The sequence below is a fragment of the Sarcophilus harrisii genome, chromosome 1, assembly GCF_902635505.1.
Source record: "Sarcophilus harrisii chromosome 1, mSarHar1.11, whole genome shotgun sequence".
NCBI lineage: Eukaryota > Metazoa > Chordata > Mammalia > Dasyuromorphia > Dasyuridae > Sarcophilus > Sarcophilus harrisii.
Genome location: NC_045426.1, coordinates 663805116 through 663825257, shown reverse-complemented (window position 1 = coordinate 663825257; position 20142 = coordinate 663805116). Strand labels below are relative to the sequence as shown.

At 50.2% G+C, this 20142-nt stretch overlaps 1 protein-coding gene across 4 annotated transcripts in view; it reads right to left on the bottom strand.

Annotated features, from left to right (window-relative positions):
* Nucleotides 1-3330: 3330 nt before the first annotated feature.
* The window catches only part of APC2 (APC regulator of WNT signaling pathway 2), a 68857-nt gene continuing 52045 nt past the window's right edge, over nucleotides 3331-20142 (bottom strand). For all 4 annotated transcript variants that reach the window (XM_031948060.1, XM_031948059.1, XM_031948062.1 and 1 more), the window contains exons 11-15: nucleotides 19108-19247; nucleotides 18362-18439; nucleotides 17579-17695; nucleotides 15112-15326; nucleotides 3331-14719 (exon numbers count right to left, since the gene is read on the bottom strand). In XM_031948060.1, coding sequence (XP_031803920.1) covers nucleotides 9340-14719; nucleotides 15112-15326; nucleotides 17579-17695; nucleotides 18362-18439; nucleotides 19108-19247 — 5930 coding nt within the window. In that variant the 3' untranslated portion in view covers nucleotides 3331-9339. The remainder of the gene's footprint in view (nucleotides 14720-15111; nucleotides 15327-17578; nucleotides 17696-18361; nucleotides 18440-19107; nucleotides 19248-20142) is intronic.

Sequence of the window (20142 nt, the reverse complement as noted above, 5' to 3'; positions counted from 1 at the left end):
CTTTGAAACAGAATTAATTCAGTTCAAATGAATGCTTTGCCTGAAACTGTGGTCCCTTAGGAGCTGAGAGATGAATTGACCTGTAAATTAGCAAGTGAAAAGAGGTACTATGAATCTCGTTTGACCAGGAGGGGAGATGCTATATCTCAACTCTAGTGCAAAGCCTATTTTGTGTGTGATAGTCATTCAACAAACATTTGGTTAAGCATCTTGTTTACTCTTATGGAAATGGAAGAAATTTCAGATAAATGAAACTGCTTTTGTAGGAGTGATTTGTCAAGAAAAATAGTAAATTATTTTCATTTTACAGATGGCACAACTAAAATGTGTGATTTGTTCATGATCCAGCAGAGGTAGTAAGCGACTAAACTAGGATTTGATTCCTGCTCTTCTGATTTCATCCAGTGCTCTTTCCAGTTAAGCTGTGCTGCCTTCCTAAGAGCAAAGAGGAGTAGGAAAGGCTGAGATGGGGCAAGATTATTCCTGTTCCTGTCGTGAAGGAAAAGATTTTGAGATTCAAGGAAGGTTTTCTGGAGTTCTAGAACAAGAGGCAGAAATTAAGGGAGTGCCTGCCAGTGATGAATGAGGTCCTGGGTAACTAAGTGGGGTTGGGGAGCCTACCTTAGGTCAGACTAATTATCAAGCCAGGGTATTGGCTTGGCCAGGACCAATTTCACTAAGATCTTTAAAAGTGAAGCTAATTCAGGAGGGCATGTCAGCCTTTCAAGATTTTTTTGTCTCTCAAAAACTCAACTTTTCAGAAAATGCAGGTTAACTGAAAGTGGACCATCACAGAGAGAAACCAGGTTGACAGACATGGAGAATAGTACAGAAATCCTTTGTTTTAAATCCTAGCTGGCCAGATGTTGCATCAGTTTCCCTTTGCAATGTTGGGGAGCACAAACACCCCTAGAAAACCAAAATCCTACACTTAGGAGAAGTGGGGATCATTTTACAAGAAATTATCCTCTCAAAAGGACATAACCTATTTCTGGGCATCCCCTTACTTTAGGTCCATCACTCGCTACCCAGTAAGCAAAGTGATAACAAGTGTACTCCAAGATATTGCTGGGTTCTTGGTTCATCCTGCCTCAATTGAGAAGTAGAACAAAAAGAAAATATTGGAGTGCCTTTTTCCTTTCTGCCTGTGTTAGATGCCATATAGATTTCTACCTTTTGGTGAGGAGAAGATCCTGGGTTTTGGCACCAAATGATGGAATTTGGTAGTGAAGAGGGACCAAAACTCTGAAAATCCTTAAAGGAGAAAATCTCCTTCAACTGCCTCAATGAGGGGACTCCACCCCAAAGCACAAACAGTTTCATCTTTGTTATCTGGGTGGGGTCGGCTCAGCCCTGAAACCCATTAAATTCAATTCAAATTCTAGCCTAGCTGAAATCCAGCAAGGAGCCAACCTGAGATTCCACCCCCTTCAGCTTGTAGCCAAAGCCCCCTATTATAAAAGAGCCAAACTAAAACTCTTTGCAGAGGTTCCAAACATGCCAGCCCTATGCTTGGCATGCCAAGGGTCTCTGCCCACTGGAATACTGTTTCCAGTGCCCTCTTTATTCCCACAGAGAACTTTACAAAGAACTGCTTGCACCACTAGAAGGGAGTTCTCTGGATCTCCCAACCCTTGCCCCAAATCCCAAGAGATGCAGGGGAGCCAAACCTATCCTGTACTCAGAACCTGCCACTAAACCTCATTTAACTCCCTGACCACCAGAAAGTGGTCATTTAGGTACCCCATATCTAAACCTCATCAGTAGCAATTCACATGTGAATAATTCCCAATGGCTTTCTCTTTGCCAAAAGGTACTTTTATGTTTGAGAAGGGGTTATGGACAAAATGAGATAAAATGGACACCAGAAGTGGTAAATATGAAATGGATTTGGAAGAACATATAGTTAATAAGGAGAGGATTTTTAGCAGTTGCCAAGGGGGAAGACAAATTCCCCAATGGAACTCACAATTACCCAGGAGAAAGGGGATAGTCATAAGGTAGGCATATAACATTGGCTGGCAGGTTAAGTCCTTAGAGGAGTTTAGCAACAAAAGAGTTAGTTGTAAAGAAAGAAAAATACACCATAGGGCATGGGGAAGTGGTGAGAAGAAAGATACCATGAGGTAGAATGTCATGGTGTGCTATCCCCAATAGGGATTCAGCAAAGATGACATAGGTCATTGGCAGATTTATAGAGGAAATTTAACCGGGGTGGGGATGGGGGGGTGGGGGAGGGTGGGGAGGTGCGCGGTTGACAGCATAACTTGGCTTTCTGGTTGGATGCAGTAGGTGGGGTTTCCCATGACTTCCACAGGGGATGGGCTTGTAAAGCTGAGCTGTTCCCCATCAGTATCCTTCCCTGCTGTCCTCAGGGAGCATTGTAATCTTATCAGTGCTTTGGGTTCTCTGCCAACTCTACCTAGTTACCCAAGATGACTTCATCAGCAGGAATAAGGGAAGGAGAGGTGGAAAAGTACAGGGATACAGCCAACTTCCTCAGTTGGAAAAAAGCAGAGACTGTGATGGGGAATAGGTGAGGTGATAAAGTGTAATGAAGAGGTTGGATTAGGAAGGGAACAAGAATTTATTAAGCATCTACTATGTGTCAAGCACTTTACAAAATTATCTATTTGAGTTTCACAGCAACTTTGGGAAATAAAATAAATGCTATTACCATCCCCATTTTACAGTCAAGGAAATTGAGGCAAGTAGAGGTTAATTGATTTGTCCAGGCTCACCTAGCTAATAAGTGTCTGAGGCTGGATTTAATCTCAGGTCGTTTTTACTCTAGATCCAGAGTTCTATCTATTGATTCAGTTAGCCACCTCAAAAGACCTATGTTCAGATTTTTAAACTAATCTCTTAATCTCTATTGGTCTCAATCCCTTTGATAAAATGGAGGAATAAAACTGTTAGGTGGGGTGTGTATATATGTGTGTGTGTGTGTGTGTGTATGTGTGTGTACACATACATACACACAGACACACAAATAATTTTAGAGGTGAGGAAAGTGAAGTGCACAGACCTGGAGGAGCTTGTCCAGGGCTACAGAGCAGGCAGCCAGCCGAATTTCTGATTTCAAATACAGTAGTCTTTTCTGCTGGACTCAGCAATTCTGACATCATTTGATCTCTCCTTTGTTCACTTTATTGATCCCTCCCCTCTAGTAGAATAAGTAAGTCCAATTTCTCCCTAGAGGATAGAATTGTGTTTGCATGTTTCCAGTGATCTCACTCTTTAATAATAGATTCCACCAATTTCCCCAGAAGTTGAGATACACCTTCCCAAATAGAAAGAAAAGAAATAAAGCCTGGTCCAGTCCCAGAAGGCAATTCAACAGCTTAGTTTATTAAGTGAAGATGCTAAAGGTGCCCTACAAGTCAATTGCCTGATCTTCCTGTCTCTCCTTTCAACCAGACAAATGGCTCTGTTTTATTTTAGTGGGGGGGAAAAAAGGAAGAGGAGAGGTTTACACTTAATATTTACATACTTCATTTTAATACTGTCCAGAATCCCAGTAAAATGACCCTCAGTATGGTTGGTAGGGAAGTGAAGGGGAGCAGGAAGTAAGTAGACTGGAGAGAATGGGCTGGAAACCAGTTGAACAAGTTGGGCAAAAACAGCTTTCTTCAGGGGGCTGGAGGGATTATCACACAAACTGGATGAGAACAAAACTAGGGTTCTGTGGCAAAGAACTGTATTGAATGGACATGTTGACAGATTAGAAGTGTGAGGTAATGCTGTCCACTCCTGCTGCTTCAGGAAGGTATATGTGTATTATCCTAAATCCAATACCCTGGATTGGGGTGGGGCTTCTTTTCTTTAAAGTTTTCTGATCAGACAGAACTATCAGGTATAAAATACCAGCTCCTGAGCAGCTGGTGAAATAGCAGACTGATGTTAAGCCTCCATTTTGGCCACTCCAGGGGTCATTGCTCCCAAAGGTTAAGTCCTTCCCCTTTGGGTTGATCACTCCAACAACAGCAGGTTACACAGGGGGAAAATCATAAAGTGCTGAACTTTGGTGAAGATTTGCCTGATGGACTCAATCACTTCTGATGGTGTAGGATTTCTGTCCCTCTGAGTCCTCAGTTCATATTCCTTAGTGTTGGCAGCACTTAAGCAGGAACACACACATATCCACTCTCACACTGAGAGCATAAAGGAGCGAACCAGGTTAACAGCTGCATGGTACAGATAGCATCCCTATGATGGGATAAAGGCTTTAAGTGATAGTTGTGTTTGGTATATGATAGTTTGGTTCCTCTGGCCCCAGTGTATGGATATCAATTGTTCAATTACCACAAACTGCCCCCTTCTCTCCCCCAGGAAACCCTATGTCTGTGACACTCCCTGCCCTCACCCCATTCTCCACTGGCTGAATGATGGTGTGAACAAAGCTGATATGGGTATGAGGGAATGAGAGAGGAGGAGGGGAGGCCAGCTGATCCTGTCAATGCTTGTGGGGAACAGGCAGTTAACTTGGGGAGGCTCGGCTGTCCAGCTACTCTTAAAGCTTCAGCCCCATTTTTGGCACCCGCCTCATAAGGTGGCGTTGATTGAACACAGATGCTAGGACATGATTCCCTCTGGTCCCAGTGAGGGAGGAGTACCTGCTCTTCTATATCAGCATGTTTCCTTCAAAGATAGGATGAGTTGTCCAGATTCACTCCTGATGGTTTCCCATGATTGCCTGGAGTGTTGCTTACCAAGCCTCTGAGGCTGGGAAGGGAAGGACTGTGTTCTGACTAGCTTCGGTACAGCTCCTAGGACAAGTTAGCACAATAGGAAGCAGAAGGTTCCTAATCCTTTGCTCAAGAGTTAGAACCAAATGCACGCCCTGAAGTGTAGCACCAGTTACGCTATAGAATAATGCTATCCTCCTGTAGATCTCCCAACACTTCATCATGTGTCCATCAGAGCAGCCAACCCTCACTCCCTTGGGAGGTAGATCTGGCAGAAGTTCTCCCCATTTCGAAGTTTGGGGAAACAGGCACAGAACGGTGAAGCAGCCTGCCCAAATCACCCAGTCAGCTGGTGGGGGCCGGGCACAGCTCTGAGGCCCCTTCTCCAGAACCTTGTAATGTTCTTCCTAGGACAAAAGGTTGTGGGTTGGGTTAACTGCCGGTTGTGAGCACTTGAGACTCCCATCTCTTTTCCATCCAGAGTTTGACTGTTAAGACTGATAACAGTTTAACAGTATGTCTTCACCTTTTTCAGTCTGCAAACTTTCCAGATCTGCAAATTTTCACTCTTAAACACATCTTATAATTGAATGTTACATCCAGTAACAAGCAATATCGAATGGGCAGCTGAACATTAGCTCTAACATTCAATAAAACCAGGCATCCTATCTCCATACTTATAATCTCTGGCTACAGATTGGGTAGACAGGTTTTACAACCCAACTGTCTTGTCCTTGCTGAATGGAAAACAATGCCTGTCCTTCACTATATTATTTCTGTTAAAATAGAGAAACAGAACTAAAAGCATTTTTGGAAAATAGCCCCAATTTTAGAGTCCAGGCTTGGAGGATCCCTGTAAAAGTATCCCCTCTTATTTCTACAAGACTGAAGCATCCAATGATTTGTGAAAGGGAAATGAGTATGAAATCACTCCTTGTGTTTTGGTTCCAATTCCAGACACAGATTGCAAATATACATGTCAAGTCTCCTTGCAAATTAGCATAGGGAGGAAAAATCTCCAGTGGAAGCTATCCCACAAATCCATGTGAATTGGGTCAACGTTGAGCCTATTTACAGCCTTTTAGAGTTGGCTCCTCCCTTAATAAGGGCTTCTTGGCAAAAAAAAGAACATTGACTCAACTCCCCATATGAGCTGTTGGAGATGCAACCCCCAAATATGATTAGTTCCAGACTGGGAGATGGCTTCTTAAGTACAGTCCCAAAGCTCCCAACAATCGGCTTTGTCATACGGTCCCTTGAAATGGTGGCCATGAATGAATTTGGCTGAGTGGCCTGCCATGACTGAAGAGGTATCAGAAAGAAAGAGGAGTGTTTTCCAGGCTTCTGAAGGTAAATTTTCCTTTTGTAAACTTGGCAAATAAGGACCTAATACTGATCAAGTCCAATGGGAGGCTGTTTCCCTTCCTCCAGAGAAACAGTTAATAGAATAAATTGAATCCATATGCCTTTCTATTTGCCTAATGCTTATCGATCTACTTGCTCTATGTATTCTATTCTTCCCAGAATCAGAAAACATTCAAGCCAGAATGAACCCTAGAAATCTCTAGTCCAACCCCCTCATTTTACAGAGATAACTGAAACAAGGAGACTTGGCTTGCCCAAGACTCACATAGATTGAGCCTATGCTGCACTCCATGAGGAGTGGTTCTTTGCAAAAACAGCTGGAAAACAGTTTTGCAAAGAACAGTTTTCTGGAATCCAGGATTCCACTGGGAAAGAGGTTACTGGCTCTTTCCAGTGGTAATACTTTTAACTGGAAACACTCTAATTCCTAAGCTAAATCGGAGTGGCTAAAGACATGTCATCCTTCCAATGGGGCTCTAGACTGAAATATCAGAAGGTATCTCTTCAACAAACCCTATCTCTGGAATACAGAATGAGCAGATCAAGCTATTTCAAAGCCAAGGAGGAAGGAGACAGAAAGAGGGACAAACATGGCCCAAGAAGAATTCAATCATTTCCTAGTTATAACCCTAGGTGGGCAAGGTTTCACTGATTGTTATCTCTTCCATGGTGTCTGTAGAAAATAAATTGTGGCCTCAGTCCAGTTCCCAGTGGGTGAGTCACCATCATACAAAGCTACAGTTCAGTTAGCAAAATCAGCCAAACATCTTCTTGCCCTTTCATTCTCTTTTTCCCTCTCCTGCATCTGATCCTCCTCACATCCATTATATGGTACAGTACAGGTTGATACCTTTGATACAGATTTCTCTCCTCTCTACCCTGGATCTTCAGCCCAGTAGCAAACTGAAGTTAGCCATGTGGGGAGATTAGTCCCTCAGCAGCCTTGCTAATTGTTTGACCCTTCACATTTGTTCACAGAATTTCAGCTACAAAGGATTTCAGACTTGATCTAGTCTAACACTAACCCATAACTTAAAAAGGAATCTCCTCTATTGTTTCCTTGATAGGTGGTCATCCAACCTCTTCTTGAAGAATTCCAGTGATGAGAAACCCCACCACCTTCTGAGGCAGGTCACTTCACTTCTGGACAGTTCTAAATGTTTGCAAATGCCTCCTTACACACCAAACTCAAAATCTTCCTGTTTGTGGGGTCCACATATCTCTTAGATCTGCCCTCTGGGGCCAAACAGAAAACAATCAGTTCTCTGACCTTATTAAGTACATTCTTCCCAGAGTCTTGGCTTGGCCAAAGTCCAGAAGGCAGTTTGTCTCTTCTTGTCTGTGAAACTCAAAATTTTACTTCCTAGAGAAAACACTGGACTCTTGCAATTTTGCATTTTTCACAAAAAGTCATTAAAAAAAACCCAAATAGATGTTTTTGCACCCCCCACATCCCCCAAAATATCACATACTAGCAGTTGGCTCTGCTCTCTACAATCTTTTTAAAGTGCAGCTTTACAACAGAAAGACTTTGCCCTTGAAGCAGCTCACCAGACCTCACTTTCCAATCCCTCTCCAGGCTTCTCCTCTCTGCTTCTCCTTTTTCTGTCATCCATATCTGTATTCTTTGGTCCCTCCTGTGGTTCAGTTTCTGAGAGGGCTCAGTGCTGGATAGTTCACCAGTTAGCATGTGGCAAGTGCTAAGGAGGATGCTTGCTCATCCTGCTAGTTTTCTGACAGATCTTCCTCCATCTAGTTAGCTACCCCAACAATGGGCCTTGTTGGGGACTAGGCAACAGATTATGGATGGCTCAATGCTTGCAAACTCTATTCCAACTGCTCATGGATCTTAATGCCATCCGCCTGCTAAAAGCACAATCAGCTTTACTTGGGTGCTTGTCTTGACTTCCTGCCAGGGATACTCAATCCTCCCTATGTCAGCATTACCTCATGACTCTGGAGGTGAGCCCACACTAGCTAAAGGAAAGAGCTACTCAGGGAAAAAGAGATCAAAGCCAGAGTGAGAAAACTAATATTCATCTGTCTTCTTGCCTATCCTCTTTACTCCCTTTCCCTCTCATGGGTCAGGCCTACAGTGGGACATCAAGGGAGCTATGTCAACATCAGCCCCAGGCTTGTGGGGTAACCCCCTCGCCTCCCTATTAAATAAGGTGCAATTCTCGAATTGTCTCAGATCCCTCTCAGCTCCATTTCCAAGCTGGTTTATATAACACAGACAAAACTCGGCAAATTAGTCATTACCGAATTACTGGGTTGCATTAATTACAGGCATTTGGCCCTGCCACCAACAGTTCTGCATCTGGTGGGTTCTGTGCCTGCTCCCTCTCTGGCCCTCCCCAGGGTTTCCCTCTATCTGGAAGTCTCCTTCCTGGGCTTCCCATGGCGTTGACAAGCTGTAATTCATCTATATGATGTTTATAACTGGTTATTAGTGCTGGGTATTCGAGATAAAGCATGCAGCAGAGAGATCTGCATTAAGGCTTGGCTAGAAGGTGGCTTTCCACTTGGGCACAGGGAGGCAGCAGTCCCAGCCAGGGATCTTACTCTGGGGCACTGAGCTGCTGATGTGCCTGAGGGCAGCATGCTGATGAACCGTCCCTTGCTCAGCAGGTCGCTCAGCACGCATCCAGCCCCAGCCTTCTGGGCTTTCCTTAGCGACACCTCTCTCTCCCTGGACTTAATTGGCTCTAGGGCCCTCATGGTGTCTCCTCCCACTGCTTTCCTCTCATTGCTCCTTCCTGGGTTCCAAAGCATCAGACCCTTCTCTGTTCCCGATCCTCTACCTACTTCCCAAAGAAAGTCCCTCCCCTCATGGTGGGGGAAGAGCCCTTAATGACATGGCCATATCTTAGAGAAGGGGATATTCAGCTTTGGACCTAGGCTTTGTGAGTTTTTAAAAAATGTCATTGTTATCTCCACCTTCCAGGAAGGAAAGGTTTCTGGCAACCGGGCTGTGACTGGATACAGAGAGGAAGGAGGAAACCCTGGTCAGACGAGGGGCCAGCAGTTCCAGGTCTGAGGACCCTTAGCCAGTCTCTCTCCCCACCCCGCCACGGGCCCAGGTCTGAGCCGCTGATCTTTGAGAGCTAATTTCTCTTGTACTTAGCTGAGTATGAAATAAGAAAGCAGTTGCTTGAAGTTCTTTGTACAGGGGCATCTTCCACGAGAGCGCAGCTTGCTGCCGCGAGGGTAGTGTTGGGAAGCCTAAGCAGGCTAGGGCTGGAGGGGTCGAGACGGGGAGAGCGTAGGCGGGCGGGACCAGCTTCTATTCACCCTGCAGGCTGACAGCTTTCTCCACAGCTTTGTCGCTCGCGGCTGGCACCACCATGGGGCTGGGGATGTAATTGAAGGGGGTAACTCGGGCGGCTCGGCTGGGGGAGCTGTGGCGGCTGGAGGGGAAGCCCCCGGCCGGGGCCGTCAGCCCCTCGTGGGCAAAGGCGAGGGCGGCAGCCACCTTGGAGCTCAGCCCGTCCACATCGCTGCCAATGAAGGGGGCCTGCGCGCCGCCTGCCGGGCCGCTCGCCGCGTTCTTGGGGGGCTCCCGGTTCTCCAGAGTGGGAGAGGTGCTAGAGTTGGTTTTAGAAGTTGAGAAGTCTTCGGTCTGAACCACAGCGTCGCTGGTCTTCCTCTGGGGAGCCGGGCCGTCCTCCTGGACTGTGCCGACCAGAGGCAGGGCAGTGGGGGGGAGCGTGCTCTTCAGGATCTGGGGGATGTCTTCATCCCGAATCCTCCGCCATGTGCCCTTGGTGGCCGCCGATGGAGCGGCGCGGCCCTCCCCCGGCCCTACCTGGGGAGGGGGCTGGGCCTCGCCATCACTCCGCCTCCGCCCAGCCCCAGTCTCGGCCCCTTGCTGAAGGGTAGGGGCTGGGCTGGCCGACCTCTTGACCACGTTGATGTGGGGGGAGGAGGAATAGCGCTTGAAGGGCTCAGGGGCGGGAGCCGCTTTCTTGACGGGCAAGCGGGAGGGGCTCTCTGAGCTGGTCCGGCGGGGCAGGCGCTCCCCTGGTGACGCTCTGGGGCTGGGCGGGGGCCCGGCTTTGGCCGCTTTGAGCTCCTCACAACGAGAAGAGCAAAGGAAGACGGCGGGGACACTGGGCCGACTGCGGCGAGGGGAGCTGTTCTGGGACAGGGGGGCGGTGGCCTCGGAGCGGTGCCGCAGGAGGAGGTTGGAAGACTCCTTGATGAAGGTCAGCTGCCTCAGGAAGCCGGAACGGTCGGACTCGCTGCCGCTGGACCGGGTGGAGGGCACTCTGACCAGATTGAGCCTGGCCCCGGCCTTTGCTCCCGCCCCCTGCTCCTCCGGGACAGGAGGCGTGTTCTTCCCCGGGAACGGCTTCCTGGCCGGCTTCTGCATGAACGGGATCCGTACTGGAGATTTTTGAGTTTTGTGCTGTCTGGAGAGCAGAGCCTTCACCGGCTTGGCCTGAGGGCTGCTGGTGCCCACTTTACCCCCAGGTGGGGGGACCGGCCTGCTCGTCTGGGAAGAGGGGGGCGACTTCTTGGATGATGGCTGGGAAGGGGTGGAGGTTTGGGAAGAGCCTGAGGAGGGGGTCTTGGCCATCCGAGCAGGTGGGGTGGCACTTCTCTTGGGCAGTGTCAGCTCTGCCATCTCTGAGATTTTCCCTGGCCGGTGGAGGCTCCGGGATCTCTGTTGATTGAGAGGGAGGGGTTTGGCAGGAGGCTCGGTCTTGGGCACAGCCTTCTTTGGGGGAGAACGCGGCTTGGGGGTCCCCTTGGCCAGGGTGGGCATGTAGATGACTGTCCGGCCCCGGAACACAGCGGGCAGATTGGACACGGGTTTCTGGGCATTGGCTGGCTTTTCTGGGCCCCGGGATATCCGGCGGTTGAGGGTCCGGGCCTCCCCTCCTTTCTTGCTTTCACCAGCAGTCTTGATTTGCTCTTTCTTTTCCACCTCTCCTCCAGCCTCCTTCCCTCTGCGCTTCTGTTCCTCCCTTCCCAGGGTAAGCTGCAGGGTGGACCCTACTGACAGCCCGGACACAAAGGAGAGGATGGAATCACACTCAGACGAGGGCTCCCTGGACAAGGAGGTTGCTGCCGCTGCCGCCTGGTGCAGCCACGTCACGATGGAATTGGCGCCATCTTGAATAGCCTGCCACTCCACACTGTCCAGGTCGGAGGCTCGGTCGGAGGCCGCCTCCTCGCCCAGCTCCCTACGTATCTCAGCCTTGCGCTCCCTGCTGCCAGCTGCCTTGGGGCTCCCTTGCTTGGGCTTGCGCTCAGCCTTACGGTGCCGGGCTGCATGGCGTTGTCTTTTGGGCATGGCGGAACCAATGCACCTTTGGAGCAGATCTTCGTCCGAGTTGAGGCTCGGTGAGCTGGGAGAACTGTCCCGACCCGGAGCCGGTGGGGGGGGCTTAGTGTGGATGGGCTTGCGGGCCTGCAGGTGGAGCGGGCCCCCTTTGTTGGGTGGCTGCCCACCGTCCCTATCCGAAAGGTCCAGGTCACTGAGTGAGCTTACGGAAGAGCTTAAGGAGTAGCAGGGTGGTGTCTCATCTGCAATCAGTTTGTGCTGGGACTTGGTGGGCACCCGGGGCCGCATGGAAGCTGGGGGCCCTGCTTTGGGCTTGGGTTCTGTTTCTTTCTTGCCCGCCCGATGGTCCTTCTTTGGAGCCCGGCCTCCCGTGGGTGCCTTCCGGGCCAGGGCCTCAGAAGCTTCATCTGAATCATTCTCATAGAAGCAGTAAACCGCCTCTTCAGTGGGTGTAGTATGACAGAATGACTGGAAGGCAACATCCCCGTGCCCTCCACTTGGATGGGAGCTGTCTCCCCTGGCACGGCTGTCCCTCTCAGAGTGGGCACTCCTGGGCCGGCTGACAGTCAGTTCTAGGCTGGGCAGGTTCTTGAGAGAGCCTCGGCTAGGTTCGGCATTCCTGTTTGAGAGAGGGAGGCTCGCCCCTCCCACCCTATGCTTGTAGGTACCTGCCATCTTGGTTGGAGTAGAATGGCTGGAGGTGACCCGCCGAGAGACGGGCTCCCTCCTCTCAGCCCGCTGCCCCTGGCTGTCCTTGGATGGATACTGGAGAGTCTCGTCACTGAGTGAGGTGGCGCTGGAGAAGTTGACTGGCGTGCCTTCAGCCGAGTCTGTGAAGGAATCCTCCTCTTTATACGGGCTGCGGGAAGGCCGGGGGGTCCTGGCCGCTAAGCTGGGATGGGCATGTGCGGGCACCAACATGTAGACGGGCACATGTAGGCCCTTCTTCCCTGCAGGCAAGCCCGGCACCAGGGCTGTCTTGACCTTTCGGAAGCGGGAGGGCATCGCTGAGCTGATACATTCCTTCAGGATCTCCAGGTCGTCCTCAGAGTGGGTCTCTATGCGGGGCCGGCCCCCCCGGGGCCCATCCAACCGCTCCTCCCGCCCGGGCTCCTCCCGTTTTTCGTGGCCGGCGAAGTGAAGCCCACCTCCACGCTCAGGGAAAGGGGGCAGGAGCTTGAGCTCCACGTCCTTCTGCACATAGTGCTCATGGAGGGGCAGAGCGCTGAGGCTGGAGGCACAGGAGAAGTTCTCGTCGGGCTTCTCCACTGTGAAGTAGATGGTGCTGTCGAGGTCCGGGGGCAGCTGGAAGCGCTCCTTGAAGTCGGTGATGTCCATGAACTTCTTGACGTTGTTTTCCCACTGCAGGTTGAACTGGCTGGTCTCCCGCTCTGGAAGGGGGGTCTTGCTGCGGCTAGGGGGCATGGTCTGCCCCGGGCTGTCGGGAAGCTCACTGGGGCTCACGGTGCCACTCACCATCTCACTGCAGGGGTCACTCTGGATGGAGCTGGCAATGGAGGGGCTCTCAAAGCTGCCCAGGGAGCTGACGGAGCTGCAGCGGCTCATGACGAGGGGAGTCTCCTGGATGTAATTCTCAGAGGAGCTGGAGGGGGTCATGTCTTCTTGTTGGGAGGGGGAGGCACCCTCATCGCCCCGGTCACCCCGGGGAGCGGGGATGGCCACGGGCAGGGAGGCGGCCCCTCGGGGCCTCCAGTCCTCCACGCCGTCATCCTCTCCCTCCCCGGGCCCCGGCTCCTCGAGGATCTCCAGGGACGAGTCACTGTCCAGGTCGTTGTCTTCACTGCGGCTTCTCCCGTCCATGCCATGGTCGGCAGAGGAGAGGGAAGAGAGGGAGGAGCAACGGGAGAAGCAGATGGGAGTATCCTCCACCGAGTACTTCTGTAGGGTCTCTGCCGCAGGAGCAGGGGGGGCGGGAGCCACCAGTTTCTCTGGGATCTTGCTCAGACCCTCTGAGCCCTTCAGGGTGCCCGGGGGCAACCAGGCCTGCTTCCGGGCCATGGAGCTACCTCCAGTGCCGGGAAAGGGAACAGCCCCAACCTTGGCCATACCCTCTAGCAGAGGCACATGCTGGTAGGAGGGCGACAGCTTGATGGTGTGCACCTGGGCATCGGGGGCAAGCTTGCCCTCCCCATCTTTTGGGGCCCACTCCCCAGGGAATACTGCTGGCTTGTGTAGCCCGTCAGGCATTTCTGGCCCCTGCAGGGCAGCAGGCTCCTGAGCCGGAGGCTCTCTCCTTTCCGGCTGGGTGGCCACAACGTTCTTGAGGTCCAGGCGGCTGGGGCGCTGCTGGTACCTCTGAAGCTCCTCTCGATAGTCAGCAAACGAGGCCCTTGGGGAGGGCTTCATGTGCTCTCGGGGGCAGTAGCCATCGCTGGTGCTGCTGCTGTTCAAGCTGTCATTGGACAGGCTGGTATAAGCCGCCTTCAGCCGGAGCAGCGGGTGGGCCCTCCCCACCCCTTCCCTCCTCCCTGCCTCAGGCAGTCGGCAGGGTGAGCAGGACTGGGCCCGGGCCTCCCGGACCTCCCCAGGCCCCGAGGGCCAGTCCAGCCCATGGTCCCCAGAGCTGAGGCTAAAGCTGTCCTCGGAGGAGGTGTGCAGGGCCGAGATGTCCTCCACCAGCTTGTCAATCTTGGCCACCGCCACGGACAGTTTGGTAGCCAGTTTCTCAGCCGCCGCCGCCGTCCCGTCCATCACCCCCTTCTTGGCATCCATGCTGCCCCTGCCGCTGCTGCCATCCTCCTTCTCTGCCTCGGGGCCGCGGCGGGGGGGCGGCATGCGGGGCAAGGCTTGGCCCTGCAGGAAGGAACTGTTGAGGAACATGGAGAGGACAGAGGGATTGCCCACCTCCACCCCGGGCGCCAGGGCAGGCACGTCCTCATCGTCGAAGCAGCCGGAGTCCGAGGCGTAATCCTTGACCAGGCTGTCGAGGTGGCGCAGCGGCGGCTTCTTGGCCACCTGACCCTTCAGGCTCTGCTTCTCCATCGTGTCCAGAGCCTCGGCCAGGTGCCTGGCATCCAGCTCGGCCTCCAGCGCCTTCTGCTTGCGTACGTAGAGACTGGGCATGCAGGAGCCTGGGGAGATGACGGCCGCCGTGTCCTTGTACTTGAGGGGCCTGTGTGTGAGCAGGTTGCGCAGGGCGGCCGCGCTGCCCATCGCAATCATCTTGTGCTTGGAGTGGATCAGGTTCCGCAGCATGCTCACGGCTCCCAGGTCCCAGAGCAGCTCCTGGTCACGGGGACTCCGAGCCGACAGGTTCCACAGGGTCCCACAGGCGTTACTCACGATGGTCAGGCTGTGTGACCTCAGGTGCTGGAGCAGAGTCTGAAGGCAATTGTGGTCCCGCAGCACCTGCCTAGAGGAGGGAGAAGGGAGGGAGCCCCATTAAGCCCTGCCCCGCTTCAGGCTTGTGGGGAGTGATTGGGGCCATCCCCAAACAGAAGGGTCTGGGCAGCAGCCAGGGGTCACTCCCTGCAGGTCTCCATGTGGAGGCCAGAAGATGTGCCTGTGGGGGGTGCTGTCGGGGGAGCTTGGGCCCAGCCACAATTGTGACATGTTAGCGAGGCAGTGATGGAGTGGGAACCAGACGGAACGGGAGGGCTTGTCCCCCCCCCCAGGAGAATGAAACTGTTTCTGAGCAATCTTAGCATTAGCTTCCTGACCAGCAGCGGCTCACTGTCCTAGAACTCTGAGGGTAGGCAGGAGAGGGGGGAGGGGACAGTGAGAGCAGGGGAAACTCTGCCTAACCTGTAGTCCTCCCGGGTGGCAATGAGGCTGGACACATTCCGGAGGATGCCCCCTCCACTCTCGATGATGGCTAGGGAGTTACTCTGGCACTTGTAGGTGAGAGTGCTGACCAGGAAGCCCAGGGCTCCATCCACCAAGCATATGGCGGCCTTGTTCTCCGTGCTGTGAGCTGACAAGTTCCACAGGGCACTGAGGACGCTCTTCAGTGTGGACTCCTGGGAGGAGGATAGTGAAGCCATTCCCTAGTCATCTGGGGCTACCAGCTCCCACTCTGAGACTGTCTCAGCTCTTTCATACTCAAGTCTGTCCGCTCCCAGCCCACACCAACCTCCATCCCATTTCCTAGACTGGTGGCTCCTTCCCTACCACTCCCATCCCCTGCTTCCCTGGAATGGATTCTTTTTTCTTGCTTTATTCCCTTCTCCCCTCCGGGATGTGAGAGATGGAGTTGGACGGAATGGTTAGAAATGACAGAAACAGAGGTGGGAGAAGGGACAGAGATACTGGTAGAAGCTCCTTGAGGGGAAGACCTATGGCATTCGTCTTTATCATCATCAGGAAATTTATCAAACACTCTGTACCAGGCACTGTGCTAAGCACTAGGGACAGAGAGAAAGAAAAGATGCGGCTGGTCTCTGCCATTAAGGAGCTCATATTTAATGGTGGAGGAATGGAGAAGGGATGTAATGTGTAAATAGCTATTTCATACAAAATACATAAGGAATAAATAGGTATCTTTATGAATATCCTTCAGCACCAAGAATATAAGAAAGTGTTTAGTGAATGGTTGTGTTATAATAGTATTAGATAGTAATCAGAAGGTCAGAGTGGTGCAGTAATAGGAGTTGGGGACAGAGACAACCTATGTCCCAGTCCCACTGCCACTAATTAGCTGAGTAACCTTAGACAAGTATTCCTCTCCAACCCCCAGCACTGATTTGCTCATCTATAAAATAATGAAGTTTGACTAGATCAGTGGCTCCCAAATTTCAAGGGGCGATAGATGGGTATATGTATATAAATAGATGTATGTGTATATGTGTACATATGCATGTGTTTTTATACGTAAGTATAGCTGTATTGTGTGTGTGTGTGGATATGTACACAGACACACATATAAACACATGCATATGCAAACTCACCCACGTGTGCCAGACACTGTTTTTGACCCTTCCTTAGCACCAACAAAACGTTCACTGTCACTGTATAATAATCATACATCACTTCTGCAGACTGAATAAATAATGTCTCACACATCTCAGAGTGTTCCTAATTCTCAAATGTATGTTGATGTTGTATTTAATAAAATACACATCTGTTCAAAAACGCTATAGAATTCACAGTTGCTTTTTGTCATAGTGTATTTTTTTCAATAGACACTTAGAGCACAGCTTCTGCTGGGGTTGGGGGGGCAGGGAAGAGGAACGGAGCCTTCACAGTATCTCTATTAAGTACATAGAGGTTCCTCCTCAGACCGTTGGACTCAAGAGCCTCAGAAGCTCCTGCTAGCCTTAGGTCTGGGATATCTTCCAGCCCAAGCATCGCTGCTAATGCTGAGATTTCAGGAGAGCCAATGGTGACAATGATGTAGAGATCAAAGAGGGTGGTCAGGACAACCTTCACTGACCCACTGACCCTTGTCACCTTTATTAAATCAGTCCATAAGCATCTATGGACTTAACTGGGCTGGACGTAGGCAGGGTCACAAATGGCTCCCCGGGGCCCGTTATTCCAGGCCTTGAGAGTAAGCATTTCTACAAAGCTTTTAGAGTGACAGAGCCCTCTCCTCGTCCCATGGTGGGACGGGGAGCACAAGCGTGGGGATCTCTCTTCTATGCAGCAGGAAAGTGGGCCCCCAGCAGGTGCCCCATGGTCACCAAGAAAAACGGACACCTCGTTGGGTTGCTGAATGAGATAGCTTGGAAGAGGTACTTGGGATTGGTCTGGCAATCGAGATCCCTCCAGTCACTGGCCTCCCCTCTGTTTTATACATAAAGTATCCCTTTTTCAAATAGAGATGCTGTCATGATTAATGCAAATCCATTCAAATCCATGGTTTTAGCAATTATCATAATTACCCTATAATATAGCTACTGGTGTGTATGTGTGTGTGTGTGTGTGTGTGTGTGCGCGCTCCCTTGAAGCTTGGAGATGGGGACAGATCACCCTTAGCACTGCTCAAGCGCCTAGATGGCAGAAGCAGCTAAACCATATCAGACAAGTCACATTGGGAATAAGCATTTATATAGCTCTTACAGCATGCTGGCCATTGTGCTATGGGCTTTATAAATACAATCTCATCTGATCCGACAACCCCACAAGTTTGGTCCTATTTTATAATTGAAGAAACTGAGGCAAACAGAAATTAATTGGCTTGCCCAGGGTCATAAAGTAACTATTTGGGGCTGGATTTGAACCCAGATTTTTCTGACTCTAAGCCCAGTGCTCTCTCTGGTATGAGGCTTACCTTAGTGGCTCGAAGGGCACACTGCATGAGCCCAGTCATACTGCCCACTTCCCGTAAGACCTTCTTGCTGTTGATATCTGCCCTCCAGGACAAGTTTCGAAGGATGCTGGACACCACCTGGAGGTGAAGAATAGAGAAGGATGAATGTTCAAAAGGGAAAAGTATAAAGTCCTAGACTTATCTGTTAAAGAAAAAAAATAAATGGTATAAAAACAGGATGGAAAGGATGTAGCTAATTTATTTTAAAGACCTAGAGCCTATAGTTTTGGGGAAAAAAACTACAAAGAATAAAATTTGAAAGTTTGAATTTCTTTTTATTCTTGTTTACATATTAAAATATTTGTTTTTGACAACTCCCAAATTTAATATACTTTTCTTAAAAGAAGATTTGGGAATTTAAGTGGACTAACAAACGTAACACAAGTCAACAGTATGAATTGGCAGTCAAAAAAATTAATGCAAGCATAAGAGCAGTGTCCAGAATAAGTGAGATTTTATAGCTAATGCCATGATAAAAGTTTACAATATCATGTTCAGTTCTAGGTATCCCATTTAAAGAACATTGACAAACTGGAGCATAGGGAACTGAAAACATGGCCTAAAAGGAGTTCTAAGAACAGGAACAGGGCCTGGAACAGGGCCTAGAAATGGACTAAAGCCCTCCTTGGTGACTGTACACCATCTAGTTCCATCCCGTGATACCCACAACCACCCACTGCCCTCCGTTGGGTTCCGGCTCTGGGCCCATCCCATGCTCTTTGTCTCAGAGTTTAACCGACTTACCTGGTGGAGCTCTTCACTGTCTGAAGCCAACTGGGCCACAATGGCCTGCATACAGCCCCGCCGGGCACACAGTGTGGCCTGTCAATGAAAGGGAAAGGATGTTTCAGTCGATGACTTACTTAGACATCAAGGGAAGGTCCTGTCTCAAAGTATCTCCTGCTATTAGTTTAGGCGTATCCCAGGGATTCTAATTCATCCTCAAGAGTAGGGTTCCCTTGATCCTCAATCCCCAGGAGGAGTACCTGGCTCTGCCATTGACCTCTATGTGACCTCCCCTATTGGAACTTTAGTTTTGTCCTCCCTAAAATAGAGGTTAGATAGTTTGAAATTAATTCAGGTTATAGGGAAAAGGGGACATGGAAAGGTACTCCAAATTCTAGACTATACAGCAATGGCTGCCTTCAGAGGTGGAAAGAACCATAGAATTCGACAATAAAGTCTATTCACAAGCAGTGAGTCTAATAAGTTCTAGGAACTATTAGGTGCTGGGATTAAAAAGACCAAAATAATTTTTTTTTAAGTCCCTGCCCTCAGGGAGCTTACAGGTTACTGTATTAGCACAGTATGTGGAATATTGGAGTTGACACAGAGACTTGCCCAAAGTTGCACGGCTGGTTGGCTTTTTAGGACAAGAATTAAGCCATCCTGTGGTTCCCAGGAGGAAGTCCCAAGAGATAGCCCCGTTGGTAGGGGTAAAAGGAATGGCAACATCAGACTCTCCTGGGCTGGGGCACACACACACTCACCTTGTTAACGACGTCACCGAAGGTGAGATTGGTGAGGGCCATGCCCGCGTAGCGCCGTAAGGCCAGATTCAGAGGGTCATTGGTCATCTTATGCATCTCATAATCCACCTGCAGCAACTCTGCTACAGCCTGCAGCCCGCCTGCAAGATGAGAGCCATCACAGCCCCATCTGAGGCTTCACAATCTCAGCAGGAATTTTCCTCACTGAGGATAATAGTAGGTCCCATGACAATAGAGGGCTTCCATCTACAGAATGCTTTTCTCAGCACTACCCTGGATGGGAACTTGCACAAATGTACTGAACTCTAATGACAGCCTCTGAGAGTCCAGAGTCATCTCCATGTCAAGGTGCAGCTCCAGAAAATCAATCAATAATCACTTAGTAAGTACTTTTTATGTGTCAGACTCTGTACTATGTGCTGGAGATACAGATAGAGGTGAAAGATGGTCCCTACCATTTTATAGATCAGGAATCTGAGACCAGAAAAGTGACCTGATCAAGATCAAGGAGATTTAGAATCTAGGCATCTTGACCTTTAGCCCAGGGCTCTTTGCCCTGCCCCATTCTGTCTTAATCTTCCTATATATTGGTTACTTAAAAAACAAAAAGAAAAAGACATGCTTCCATCAGCACAGGTCCTATGTGGTAGGCCACTGGCCAACAGAGAAGATCATTCTGTCTTAAAAAGCAAGGGAGTTGCTGTGACCAAAGAACTCCCCCAGGGATGGCCAACCTTCAGGTGACAAGCATCTATGGACTTAACTGGGCTGGACGTAGGCAGGGTCACAAATGGCTCCCCGGGGCCCGTTATTCCAGGCCTTGAGAGTAAGCATTTCTACAAAGCTTTTAGAGTGACAGAGCCCTCTCCTCGTCCCATGGTGGGACGGGGAGCACAAGCGTGGGGATCTCTCTTCTATGCAGCAGGAAAGTGGAGATCAGGTTAAATGACTTGCCTCGATCCAAATGCCAGTCTCCCAAGTTCTGGGCTCTTCCCATTACATCACACATCCTCTCTTAGCAGGCTCCACCAGAGT